Genomic DNA, 13,999 nt, shown 5'->3' on the forward strand with positions numbered 1-13,999 from the left:
ATATGAGGGCCAGTGACACTGCCCTCCACAGCTAAGATGCTGAAAAACAGCTCAACCTGGAGCTGGGCTGCCATGAGTCGCTGGCGACGGCATAGGCTGCAGCCCCTGTGGCAGTGGGTTGCCATGGGCTACTGTGTGTAGCCAGCAGCCCGCGTGAGTGGCCAGCAGCCGCAGTGAACGGCCGTCCAGAAGCCAGCGACCGATCTGCCTCGCCCGGGAAGAGCGCAATGATGGTGCCAACTTGGACCAGTGAAGCGACGTCCTCCACAACCAGACTGAAGAACAAAGTGACAGCAACTTGTCTGTTCCCCTTTCCCCAATTCCCCAGCACTGTTCCCATCCCCCCAATTCCCCAGTAAAAATCTTAAAAAAAAACCCCACACACACAGAAATGGAATTATGCTTCAGCCACCCTTTGGCTTTTTTCAACTAATATATCTCATATGGAATCAGGGTCCAGACACTTCTGATTACGGTGAACTACTGCTTGAGCAATGTTGACCAAAGTGTCCATTTGTATACCTTTTTTGGCACCCCTGGTATAATTAAATAATGTAATCAGAATTGTCTGGATGCTGTTGGTAACTACTTTGAGCACCTCTTGTAATTCCAGAAGTCAAACGTGACTTGTATTCATCTTTTGTTATTGGTATATGTTGAGTATTACAATTTTAATACAGTTTTTTCCTTTCTAAAAATGTGTATATATTTTTTTGGCACCCTCTGTGTGTGTTTTGTCATAGGAAATATAGTCAATGGAATTGTAACAGCTATATACGATGTCACAGGGGTAGTAGATGGGGGGCTTATTACTTTGTAAGGGGTATAAATGTCTATTACATTGCTTTGTATACCTGAAACTAATAAAACAAAGATTTTCTCATTTAACCTGTAAAACCTTTTCATGATCTTCATAATGAGTCTTTTAATGACTACATAATATTCCTGGTACTAGACGTGCCAGAACTTGTGAAACCATTCCACTATGTACATCTGTTTCAATTTTTTTTAAAAGATAACACAACAGTGAGCATCTGTGTGGGTACCTTTTTATTCTTCAGTGCCTCACTTTTTTAAGTGCACACTAAAATCGGACTACAAGGATTCTTAATAAAGTGTAATCACATGGAGTCCTGATAATTCTGAGAAATTATTTTCTGCTTATTTCATGTGATTTAGTTAGCATTTTTATAATGTTACTAAGTGGCAGGCGGTTTTTATTTTAGTTGTTGACTTCACTCATTTCATGAATAATTAGAGTGGAGAACTATCTTCAACCACTCACTGTTCATGTACATGACTGACTCCAACATTGGAACAAAAATCAGGCCTGCTTTAGTAATGTGTTTTCCCACTTAGGAAATTGGAGTGTGGGTACTCTGTTGCCATGGATATTTGCTATTTAAATATGCTGAAAGGTTTAAAACGCTCTTTTGTCTTTGTGGGACCTTGTAATGATGAGCAGTAAATTATCCAAGAAGATAATTACAAATTATGTGTTAGGGTTAATACAGACTAAAATTTGTTGACTGTAGTTAAAAAATTTGTGTTAACCTCTGTTGTGATTAAAAACTGCACCTGTTTAAATCTTTCTTTTTATCACATGTTTCAGTTACTACTAAAGTAAATATAAATGATTCATAGATTCTGGGAAGAGAAATACTAACTACTTAATAAGGCAGAATTTTAACCTTAGAATGAAGTAGGATCTTAGCATTTGAAGTAGCTTCGAAGCATTTTGCTGTGCTGATAGTTTTCTTTGCTTGCAGTCCTTTTATTATTAAAGATATATTTGACTAGTCTTAGAGCTCGAGAAATTATTTTATTGTTGAGCAGGACAGCATAGAAAATTTAAAGAGTGAGTAATTTAGCTGTCACACTTAAAACCTAGAGGTGCAATTTGAAATTACGCATCAGCTGTTACAGAAATGAGCTTACTCATAAAATTTTGCTGCGTGTTGCAGAAAATATGGCAGAGGTTTGATTTAATTCTCCCTAAATGTCACAATTACTGATTATAATATAAATATACCAAATATTGTTGTCTGTGAAAAATATGGGATGAGAATTATTAAGCAATTTTATCCTGAAATATATTATCAGTTATAAAATGGAAAATTGCTGGTCTAATAAATATACAAGAGCCCATACAATTATTGTAGTTGTCATGTACATCTGCTACTCTCATCCCATATCTCCATTGACTACTTGACATTTCCACTTGGATGACCTTATTATTTAATGCTAACCTATTATCTGATGCTGACTCCTTGATCAGTAATGAAACTTCCAATTATCGTGGGAAAAAAATGAACTCTGCTTTGTGACATGTCTTAGAGTGTAGTGAAACATGACTATTGTCATTTCAAAGGACTCGTGCTTGCTTCTCTCTTTATCATTACAAACTCTCCATATCCCAAATTGCATTCTTCTCTCATACCAAAAACTTGCAAGGGGGGGATGTCTTTGCATAGTCGAAAGCAGTGGACTTGTGCCCTACTTTTGATCTTGCCACTAACTGTGTGACCCTCCCTGGACATCACTTTTCCTTAATTGTAAAATGAGGGTGTTAGACAAGAACGGGTCGACGACCTGCAGCTCGCAAGTCACATGTGGCTCTTTGGGTATGTACATGTGAGCAATTTTGTGTGTGAATTTTTCTTATTTTAATAGCTGTAATTAATACTATTACTTGTTATAATATTACTTTAAATTTTCCTTATTTGTAACAATATATTTTTGGCTCTCGAGTAATTTTTAAGTCGTTGTGAGGGACAGGATTGGCTCTTCCATCTCAAAAGTTTGCTGACCCCTGGACTAGAAGATCTATAACATTGCTTCAGGTCTCTTGCTGTAAAAATTGAGGTGTTTAAGTGCATCACCTTGGATGGGTTCTGTGACTGAAATGTCGCCAGTTTTCTTCTGGTCTCATGTTGGTTATGTGTCTAGTATCCTTGTCCATTCAGTTATAAACAGCCCTGTAAATTGTTTTTCATTCGAAATTTTCTCTGTTCTCATTTTTCTTTCCATTTTTGCTCATCTTAGTCCAGGCCTAGATCAAACCAGCTTCCTGTTTGATTCCAGTCTTTTCTTACTTTATTTTGTCCCCATACTGCTTTTTAACTCATCTTTTCTCAAGACCAGTTTTATCAAGTTACTTCTCCTTAGGAATGAATGTTAGTGGCTTACTTCTACATATCATGCGCGTTTCTGGTTCTTCACTTAGCTTTCAAATCCCTAGCGTGATTTTCTGTTTTAATTGTGTTGGTTTCCTTAACCTCATTCTGTGTTTTTCCCATCTGTTTTATTAAATTATTCTCCTTACCTGAATGCCTTTTCCTTTCCTCCCTTCTGCCATTCTGAGAGACGACCTTGTGAAACTTAACCCAGCCAACTTTAGTAACATGGCATTCTCCGAGGATTTATACTACCTTTTTTAAGGGTCCAAAACCATGGCAATAGATAGAAAAAGCAAAATGTGCCTATTTATTGTCACCTATGTGCCAGGCATGTTACCTCATTTAAACCTTTCAACAATCCTTTGAGATGGATGACATTAACCATAACTTGTACTGAAGACCCTGAGGCTCAAAGAAGCGAACCTAACTTCCATAAGGTCACATGGCTAGTGAGTAGTGGAGCTGGGATTTAAACTCTGGGATCTTCTTATCTCTCCCTGAAAAAAATGGCCAAAGAATCATTAGTTGCCATTCCTGACCTCTTCCTCACTTCTCCAAACAAGCACGTAGACACAAAGACACACATTTAAATGCTTAACATAGTTTTACATCTAAAGATGTAGATGAACATTTTTCTTAAATTTTGAGAGTGTAGATACTTTGAATGTTCCTTTCTCTACCTAATTTATCAAAGGAGCTTGAAGTAGGGAAGGCCTTTCATCTGATGAGCGTCTCACTTTCTTTTAGGAACCCTAGGGAGATCTTTAATGTAGTAATGTGATTTGAAGTCTTTGAAAGGGAAAATAGCAAAACATTTTCTTTTTTGACATTAAAGGCTGAAAAAGAGATGGCCTTCATGTATGCCTTCAGTAATCATCCTTTCATGACACTGATTAGATAATATTAGGGCTAAGGGTGAGTGATTCAAGCAGTGTAGTTAAAAAGGAAGTCACATAAATTGTTGGAAGTTACTTATGAACTTGGACTAATGAATGACTGTCAAAGTGAAAATGTGGTTTTTAAGAGTAGGAGCTAACTTAGACAATTTCATTCTAAATGTCATAGTCACCTTGTCTAGTGATCAACCCCATTTTTGTGGCTTCATTCCTCTCTTCTATGCAATTGACTCTCCAATGTTTGCTCCCTTGTAGCTCTTCTAAGCTTTAATCCTGCAGCTTTAACTCACTGTTAGATATCTATTTCCATTGATGACCTATCATCTCAAACCTAACATTTGTCATTTGCTGTGTTGTATAATTGTATGTTTATGTTATTAGCTTCCCAAGTAGAGTATAGAGTTCTTCGGTACAGACCAGGACTTATACTCCTTTGAATCCCTTGTACCTGTTAAAGTGCTGTGGGCATAATAGGAGGCCAAATACATGTGATTACAGTAATATACATGGCAAAAGTAGCTTTTCTCAACCACAAAATGGTTCTGTTCTGTACCTTGTGAGAACAAAAGCATTATCTTTGAAAATGATGTGCTCCTTGCAGAATAAAAGACTGTCTTTTTGATGAATGACTTAAACATATTTATTTAAAGTTAAATCCATTCTGAATTTTGGAGGTGATGGATGTATTTATTACCTTGATTATGGCGATGGTTTCATGGGTATGTACATATGTTCAAACTCATCAAATTATATATATTAAATATGTACAGTTCTTTGTTTATCAGTTATAACTCAGTAAAGCTGTTAAAAGATTAAATTCATTCTAACTGGCTTTTAATAGGCAATATAAAATTATAACACATATTTTTGCTGTCCATCTCACTTTAAACTGATTTGATTTTCTGTGTGTTAGGCCTGCTTGCATTTCTCCTTTGTCTACACATTGTCTCTGAGCATTTTTTTTCGAATTTTTCTTTTATAATACTTCTGGTCTTTAAAGTGTTTTGCTTTATATTAATGGTGTAGTTGAAATGGTTTTAATTGTCTTGAGGTTATTAATACCGACTGGAGGACAAGGACCATGATTTATTTGTCTTTATATTGGCAGTATGTCTAGCACAGTGCCTGGCAAAGAGCCAGGTGATGGCGATCCCTCAGGTCTCTTGAGATGGAGACCGGTGCTCCTTTTTCATTATGCTGTGTGAGCCCTAGCCTGCATTCACATTAGGAATTTAAAAACTTAATGACAATTGACTCTTAAGATAGCGTTTTAACAAATCTTGATTATGATTTTAAGCTTTTGGAAAATTGCTGCTTTGTCTAAAGTAGGAGTGGATCAGAATTAATGTCTTCTGATTCTGTATTTGTCATTGGTCTTTTATTGAAGTAATGTTTAATCAGTATAAAATATGTTGTGGTATCTAAAATGTATTTATTAAAAATTTTGCTTTTCATGCCCCCCTTCTTCTAATTTTTATCAAGTTACCGGGCAGTGACATTGCCAGTGGGAGTGACGTGCTTTCTGATGTCATACCCAGTATTCCAAGTTCACCTTGCTTGCTTCCTAAAAAGAAAAACAAGCACCGGAATTTAGATGAACTTCCTTGGAGTGCAATGACAAATGATGAACAGGTAGAGATCTCGACATTCTTAATTAAAAGCATATATGTGGAGAATATGTGAAGCTCAATTTATTGCCTGTTTACAGTCACTGGGTAAATGTGGATTTCTTAATAAAGCTGAATTTGAGCTTTAACTAACTGTTTTGCAAGGAACAAATATATTAAATGCTTTGACATTTAAAACACATTATAAATGAACACTAAGTGATCAGATGTTTTGGCATTAATCCTGTTTATTATAATTTTTCATCACATAGGTGGAATATATTGAGTATCTGAGTCGTAAAGTCAGTACTGAGATGGGTCTTCGGGAGCAACTTGACATTATTAAAATAATTGATCCTTCTGCTCAAATCTCCCCTACAGACAGTGAGTTTATTATTGAACTTAACTGTCTCACAGATGAAAAACTGAAGCAGGTATGGAAGTAAATACAGATGGTTCAGCCATTAAAAATACCATTGTTTTATAACATGTATACTTGAATAATCTTATGTAAATACATAGATAATTAAGGTCAAAATCACTGTTGTGAAATGTAATATTGGAAAAAAATGATGGTAATAGTGAAAAACATACGGTTTTGAGAGGTTTTCTATACATCTTACCTGGCAGTACCTTTCTGGGATCATGTGGATCTGTAATCTGGTTTTTAGTTGTATAGGCTTTGAAACTTAATTTTACCACACGAGGGGTAGTTACCCTAAGCTATAGATTTATTCTATCTCAGCTTACAAAAGACAGGTTGATAGACTCAAAATACTGATTATTGAGAGGTATACTTGAATGAAATGAGCTGAAGGATTTCAGTAGTCTTAGGGAGCAATTGAGCCTGGCTACGGTGAAATGTAATTAATTAGTTTTTCCTTCTATTCTGAAACACACATTTCTGATATCTTCTAAATACAGTCTTTACTGCTCTCTTTTTCTCTGGTACATAGCTAAACAAATACTTATATTCTACTTTTTAAAAATTTTATGCATGTATCATTTACGAAACATTTTTCTCATTTCAGTATTTCTTTCAGCCGACATATTGTAATTTTCCATATTCCAGCCCATTTTTCATTAGTATGGTAAATTGAGGCCTTGGCTTTGAAGACAGGTACTGTGGGCTGCTAGTTAAGATTTATGAAACTCTCTAATGTTAGATATAATTAGCAACGTACTTAAATCATCGAAAGTGGAGACCTTTAAAAAATGCCTAACTCCATTTATTTTATTGTTAGTTTCTGTTTCTGAGTGTTATCCTACAATCCTAAATTCTGGAGGCCAGTATATTTTTTCCATTTACTGAGTATATTTTATGTGTGCTTATACAATCTAGTTCCATAGTATGTATTCTAGAAATTTGAAATTGTCAAGAGATTTCTTTTGTCCTTATATTATACCTATGTACATATATAGCACTTTTGACAGTCTTTAAAATTAAGTACAATATTCTTCTTTTCTCCACTATTTCGAGGGTAGAACGTCAAGGAACAACACTAACCAGTTTTTGTGTGCGTGTTCCAAGGTCAGAAACTATATCAAGGAGCATAGCCCTCGCCAGCGGCCTGCAAGAGAGGCCTGGAAGAGAAGCAACTTCAGTTGTGCCAGCACCAGTGGAGTGAGCGGTGCCAGTGCCAGCAGCAGCAGTGCCAGCATGGTCAGTTCTGCAAGCAGCAGTGGGTCCAGTGTTGGAAACTCTGCTTCAAACTCCAGTGCCAACATGAGTCGAGCACACAGTGACAGCAACCTTTCTGCAAGTGCGGCAGAACGGATTCGGGATTCAAAAGTAAGACGTCTAATCAGCACAAAACTCTACCTTTCAATCTTAATTAACATCAGTACCCCCTCATGTTCTACATTTCTGTAGAGTTAAGCTTCTCCTGCTATGGATGATAACAGTTTTGGTTTGAAGTGAACAGCAGGGCGCTCTGCTATTGAACAAAGCCCTTCAGGCTGAGTGCTTTGAAATGCTATTGTGATCCACAGCAGTACCATTCAGTTTTATCTGAAATTTTTAAAAGATTTTTATTGAGGAATTGGGGGGATGGGAACAGCGCTGGGGAAGGGGAACAGACAAGTTGCTGTCATTTTGTTCTTCAGTCTAGTTGTGGAGGACGTTGATTCACTGGCCCAAGTTGGCACCATCATTGCGCTCTTCCCGGGCGAGGCATATCAGTCGCCGGCTTCTGGACGGCCGCTCACGGCGACTGCTGGCCGCTCACGCTGGCTGCTGGCTACACACGGTAGCCCATGGGAACCCACTGCCACAGGGGCTGCAGCCTATGCCATCGCCGGCGACTCACAGCAGCCCAGCTCCAGGTTGAGCTGTTGTTCAGCATCTTAGCTGTAGAGGGCAGTGTCACTGGCCCTCATATGTGGGATCCGAACTGGGGCCCTCTGGCATTCCAAACCAGCTCTTAACCAATGCGCCACTTGGCCGGCCCTTTATCTGATTTTTATATCTGTTTTTTTTTTTTTTTAGCTGAGCCATCCTGCTACCTGTTGGCAGCTCAGCGGCTGCTCAGCTTGGGCTGGACTCGAACCGCTGTTGCTCAGAGCTCAAACTCTTGAGCGAGCTCTTAACCAACTGAGCCACTCGGCCGGCCCCTTTTATATCTGTTTTAAGTAAGATAAAGTGATGGAAACAACGAGCAGATCTCACTATGTTGTTGTCTATTAATTAGTTCCTAAGAATATTCTGTCTTTTGTGTACTAAATGTTTTCTTAATGTTTTAATCTTGAATGTTTCTTAGCCCTTTAAAAAATGTAATACTGCTTTCTGTAATTTTCAGCTCTTCTCACAGTTGGACAAAATTGGTATATTATTGGGCATATAAAAAATAGGAGGTATAAGTATATGTATGGTTCTGTGATACTTAGCAGAGGAATTCAGTTTCTTGCAGTGGTGACAAGTCTGGAGCCAACTTAAGGATGATAAAGGTGTCTTTCTAACTCTTTGGAAACCCAGCGGCGACTAGAAGATACACAAAGATTCCTTCTCTGGCTTTTACTGAAGTAGCAGAAACAGAGCCAGCTTTGTTGGTTGCCAAGGGGTTCCTCTGGATATGTGGTCATTCCTTTTTGGCATCAGTTCACCAGTGACAAGGAATAGAGTCCCCACTGGGTTTCTAATGGTCTTTGAATATGGTATTTGCCTAATAAGGAAAATACATGATTCTTTCACAGTCGTGGTAAAATTGCTAGTGCTTTCCGATGAAAGGCACCTTAAAAGCATACCCATTAGAGATTTTGGAAATGTTCTCTACATTTGTGTTCAGTTTTGTTCCCTATGTTTCACGCTGCACTGACATCAGTGTACCTTAATTTGATTTAAAGAAGTGTTTGAAATGATTAGTTAGCTATAACTAGTCAAAATGATTAAGTTTCAGTCCTTCCTCATCAGAACATTCACTGGTCAACTACCATAAAAATATGAATCTTGAAGAATCATTTTCAAGTCTAAGCCAGTGGCTCATTTATTGGAACCAGAATCACACTGCAGAGGAACTTAAACATCTCTAAAAATCCTGAAGCTACAGATTTGATCCATAAGATACTTTGGGGTGGATATGCCAGAACTTAAACCTTACTGATTTAGAAATTTGTACTTTGACAGAAGCGATCCAAGCAGCGGAAGTTGCAGCAGAAGGCCTTACGCAAGAGACAGCTGAAAGAGCAGAGGCAGGCTCGAAAGGAGCGGCTCAGTGGGCTCTTCCTGAATGAAGAAGTGCTGTCCTTGAAAGTGACGGAGGAAGACCACGAAGCAGATGTAGATGTGTTGATGTAATAAGGGTGAAGCAGTCAGCATTCTTTCTAAGCATTGGTATTCTATCCTGATTTGTTTACATGCATCTTGACCAAACTTTTGGTTAGGGATGTGCTGACCACCATGTAGAATTTAGGCCTGTGGTTCTCAGCAGGTGGTCCCTGGACCAGCAGCTTGAGCATCACCCAAGACCTGTTAGTGATGCATACTGTGGGGCCCCACCCAGGCCAGGTGAATCGGAAGCCCGGGGTGTGCCCAGCGTTGTGTTTTAACAAGCACTGGGGTATTCTGCCAGTGCATCCTAGGTTTAAGAACCACTGATTTAGTAAATGTTTTGACTATTTAAACTTTAGGGTGGTTAAGTAGGCGTTTTCAAAGACCGGCTTTTACAGTAGAAGATTTCAAGGTACTGCTGACAAGTAGTTTATTATGTCAATATATGTACATGTGTAGAGATCACAATTCAGTTTCTTTAATGTTACAGTTTCTTTGATTACTTTTTCTAAAGGGTCATAGCATAATTCTCAATTCCTAGTGGAAATCTTTTATGGAGGTTGTGGGGGTTGGGTGTGGATTGCTGTTTATAATAGTGCCTTCATTAGGTTTAGTTCTGTTTTCATTCATTATTAACGGTGTAAAAAACAGGCCCTAATAGCTTTCCTGTTAGGTTTGCTTTTGTTTTTCACTATATTTAAATTCAGACTCCTTTCTGTAAGTGATGACTACTGAGGAAATAATATTACTAATAGCAAATTTTAGACTTGATGCTATGTTGATTAATATTCAAGTGAGAAAGCAATTAAGCAAAAAAAAAACAATTATACTTTTCCACTGCTTTCTGAAATGTTAGGCTGTGAAACTATTCAAAGGTGGAAAATATCTCTCTTATGTTCTTTTTGTAGGTCATTTTTCCCCCCAGCACAGCTCTAATTTTTAAATACAGTATTTAGTTTAACAGCTTCTGGCATATGAACCGGTTAATGGTCAAAGTTAACAAAAGAAAACCCTTACAGTTCTGCTAGCCTTCTCTATAAATCACTAGAAATACAGAGTAGTGAGATAATAGGAAAAAAAACACCTTAGGTTGTTGGCTGTTAGTAAAACGAATTTTAAATGTGAAGTCATAGGGTTTATTTAAATGTTTTTATGGAGAGCTATTCATGAGCATTAGACATAGTGTGAGTCCTTTTTTTCTACCACACGTCTTTGAACATTTACATGGGTTAAAGAAGGTGGAAACCGATACTTCTGACAGTCAAGCTGATTCCTGATTTTCATAATCTTCATTTTGTTGTGGACACCTTCGGAGGTAATCAGGATACTGTAGGAGTTGGAATCAATTGTTTTTAAAACTAGAGTCAGCTTGATGGGGATTTCTACTTTTAACTTTTCAATCATATGAAGTAACTTGTTATGATAAAGATAATGACTTAAATTCTTAATTTAAAATTCTTCATCTAAATATAAAGGCTTAACCTTTGCTCACATTCATATGTTTTGAAAATTGGATCTAATTTTGATTCCTCGAAGTTTAAAGAATTGAAAGTGAGGATCAAAATTGATATATTGCAGCTTTGCTGAGGTCTGCGGTATGGTTGTCACATTTTGAAGACTACTAAATTCATACTTTAAAATTTTACTAAAATAAAAGTATATATGTGTATGTGTTTATCAGTTGGAGTAGTCCTTCTGACTTTCCTCTTATCCCCTCTTTGGTGCTCCTGACCAGCTTAGAGGGCCCAAAGAGAGATTGGGGATAGACCCCAGGAAGGTGGGAAGGGTCAATCTCGTTGTGTTTGCCATTTCAAGTACAGAAAGAGCAAATGGAGAAAAGAGCGAATGCAGCATCATTCTCTGTCTGCTCTTAGGAAGAGCAAAATTCCACAGAATGACTGTTCTCTGTACCCACTCTTTCGGGCAAACAGGCCCCATGTGGAGACCATAGAGCAGCATTTATTTGTTAAATACTTAGAAAGAATTTACTTGACAGTGACCAGTAAGAGAAAATCCTAAACAGGGTCGTGATGTCGTAAGACCAATTTTTCTACTCTCCCAACGATCATATAGTCTTATTACCTTAGATGGAACTTAGGTCACTATTAAACAAGTTTACCAAAGCACCACAAAGCCAATTTTAAAAGCATATAAAGGTTTGAGAGTCCATAATACAGTGTTCCATGAAATTTTATGTAAATCTGGATGAACTGTCTTTTAGAGATAGTCACTAAAGTTGGTTTGGAGGAAATTGAAATACCTCTATGATTAAAAGAAAGAAAGTAAAACAATTTGGGTTTGCTTATGGTTGAAAAGGGAGATTACGAAGTCTTCCTCCATGCCCCCCCCAAAAAAAACCTAGCAGAAAAAGGCAAAGTTCTCTTGTCTTCATTAATGTGCTATACTTTTGTTCTGTTTTAATGCCTCGTGTAGATAATTCAAGTTTGAATGATTTCTTTCTTAGAATAAGTAGTAACTCATTCAGTCTGGTATATCTCTAAGTTCAATTTAAAACAAACCCAACTCAGGTGTTTTTTTCTTTTAAAATATAAGCCCTAACTAACCAATTAATAAAAATGAGACTTACTTGCTTCAGTGTCAGTTCTTATCTGTAGAGAATTGACATTGGAGCAAATAAGTCTCCCCCTTTAAAAATAAGTCTTATTAACTGAGAGCATGATAAAGTCCCCCTGAGATGTATCCAGAAACATTTTATTAGAGGTCTTGTATGTATGTCAATTATATATCAATGAAACTGAAAAAAAGTGATATCATAGAATTCTGTCAGTCCCACCACAGCTTTTTCAAGTATGAACCTTGAGTTAAACAAAATGGCATGTCTTCCTCTACAGTTTTGCAATGGAATTAAAGTAAGGTAGTGTAGTATAATATGCAATGCAGTATAAAACTAAAGGGCTAGCTCATTCTGTCCCAACAAGAAGTTAGAGTAAAATAACACCTTTTTTTTGTCATGAGACTTGTCTCATTTTTTGTTAGGCTGTGGCAGTTTTGTCTATTTCCTCAGTCCTTTGGGTTAACTAAATATTTCTGAATTAATCCCAGAAACTGACTTGTAATTTAATGACTTTATTGATTGGGTGGACATCTCATTTTATTTAGTTTTTAAAAGTGTTAAATCCACTTGGAAAGGAAAAATTTCAAGACACTACTGCATAAAGGTATCCAGATTCTGATGAGTGTTAAAAATTGTGAAATTTATCAAATATCTTCATATTTATACCAAAAGTATTAGTACACAACAAATATAGAAATCTTGTTTCCAGATTTTCTAGCAGAGATTTTGTTCATGGCTTACTCTATATAGCCTCATGTGCCTTAAAGGTGAACTCTGTACTTTTTGTTAATATCAGGCTTTTCCAACCCCTAAATAATCTAAATGTTGTAATTCGTTTTATAAAATGTCCATGCTGTTGGATATCAGTTAGCAAAGCCATTAAATTGAACCAATCAATGGCAATAGAGTATATAAGAAAATAAAAACCTTCATATCTTAAATTTCACTTGTATAACTTTATTTTGGCTCAGCTAGGTCATTGAAGAACATTGAAAGTTATCTAAAATACAGCTTAATGTATTCTTTTATTTTTTTTCCCTGGAAAAGTTCATACCCCAGAATACTTTTTTTTTAAAGATTTTTATTGGGGAATTGGGGGGATGGGAACAGCACTAGGGAATTGGGGAAGGGGAACAGACAAGTTGCTGTTGTTTTGTTCTTCAGTCTAGCTGTGGAGGACGTTGCTTTACTGGCCCAAGTTGGCACCATCATTGCGCTCTTCCCAGGTGAGGCAGATCAGTCGCCGGCTTCTGGACAGCCGCTCACAGCGGCTTGAGGGCCGCTCACTGCTGGCTAAATATGGTAGCCCGTAGCAACCCACTGCCAAAGGGGCTGCAGCCTATGCCGTCGCCTTGCCGGCAACTCACGGCAGCCCAGCTCCAGGTTGAGCTGTTGTTCAGCATCTTAGCTGTGGAGGGCAGTGTCACTGGCCCTCATATGTGGGATCCGAACCGGGGTCCTCTGGCATCCCAAGCCAGTTCTTAACCATTGCGCCACTCGGCCGGCCCCCCCAGAATACTTTTTAAAGATCAGATAGCTCTTAGTATCTGGAAAGATAATTTTCAAGGTAAAAGTACTTCAGGAACAGAGAGTATATAGCAAGTTGATTCTCTTGTTACCTTTTAAGGATATTTTGCACTCATTTGTGTAATAGCCATAACACTCCTTTCTCTCCCTTTTAACAAATTACCTTTTAGCATTCCTATCTTCAAGAAAAATGTTTGCTTGGAATTGGGAGGGGGTGACTTAAAGTCAGTTTATAGTTTGAGATGGTTGATAAGAAAATTCTGTTGCATTCAAATAATAGTATTGATGATGGTGAGCATACTGACATCCAATATGTCTAAACTTAAAGGTAAATCTAATCCTTGACTGTTAGGTAGAAAATAAATACTTGTATACCCATGTACTGTGGTAACTTTGGATTTGTTTTATGTCTGACAAAGTAAGATAAAATTTTGTCTTTACAATCATTA

The 13,999-nt window shown here is 37.4% G+C and overlaps 1 protein-coding gene across 1 annotated transcript in view; it reads left to right on the top strand.

The window, feature by feature from the left end:
* FAM199X (family with sequence similarity 199, X-linked) overlaps positions 1-11,115 on the top strand; it is a 27,682-nt gene extending 16,567 nt beyond the window's left edge. The window contains exons 4-7 of the mRNA XM_019633485.1: positions 5,558-5,707; positions 5,955-6,116; positions 7,214-7,474; positions 9,305-11,115. Of these exons, the coding sequence (XP_019489030.1) occupies positions 5,558-5,707; positions 5,955-6,116; positions 7,214-7,474; positions 9,305-9,475 (744 nt within the window). The 3' untranslated portion in view covers positions 9,476-11,115. The remainder of the gene's footprint in view (positions 1-5,557; positions 5,708-5,954; positions 6,117-7,213; positions 7,475-9,304) is intronic.
* Positions 11,116-13,999: the final 2,884 nt, after the last annotated feature.

The sequence above is a fragment of the Hipposideros armiger genome, unplaced genomic scaffold (genome assembly GCF_001890085.2).
Source record: "Hipposideros armiger isolate ML-2016 unplaced genomic scaffold, ASM189008v1 scaffold_1322, whole genome shotgun sequence".
NCBI lineage: Eukaryota > Metazoa > Chordata > Mammalia > Chiroptera > Hipposideridae > Hipposideros > Hipposideros armiger.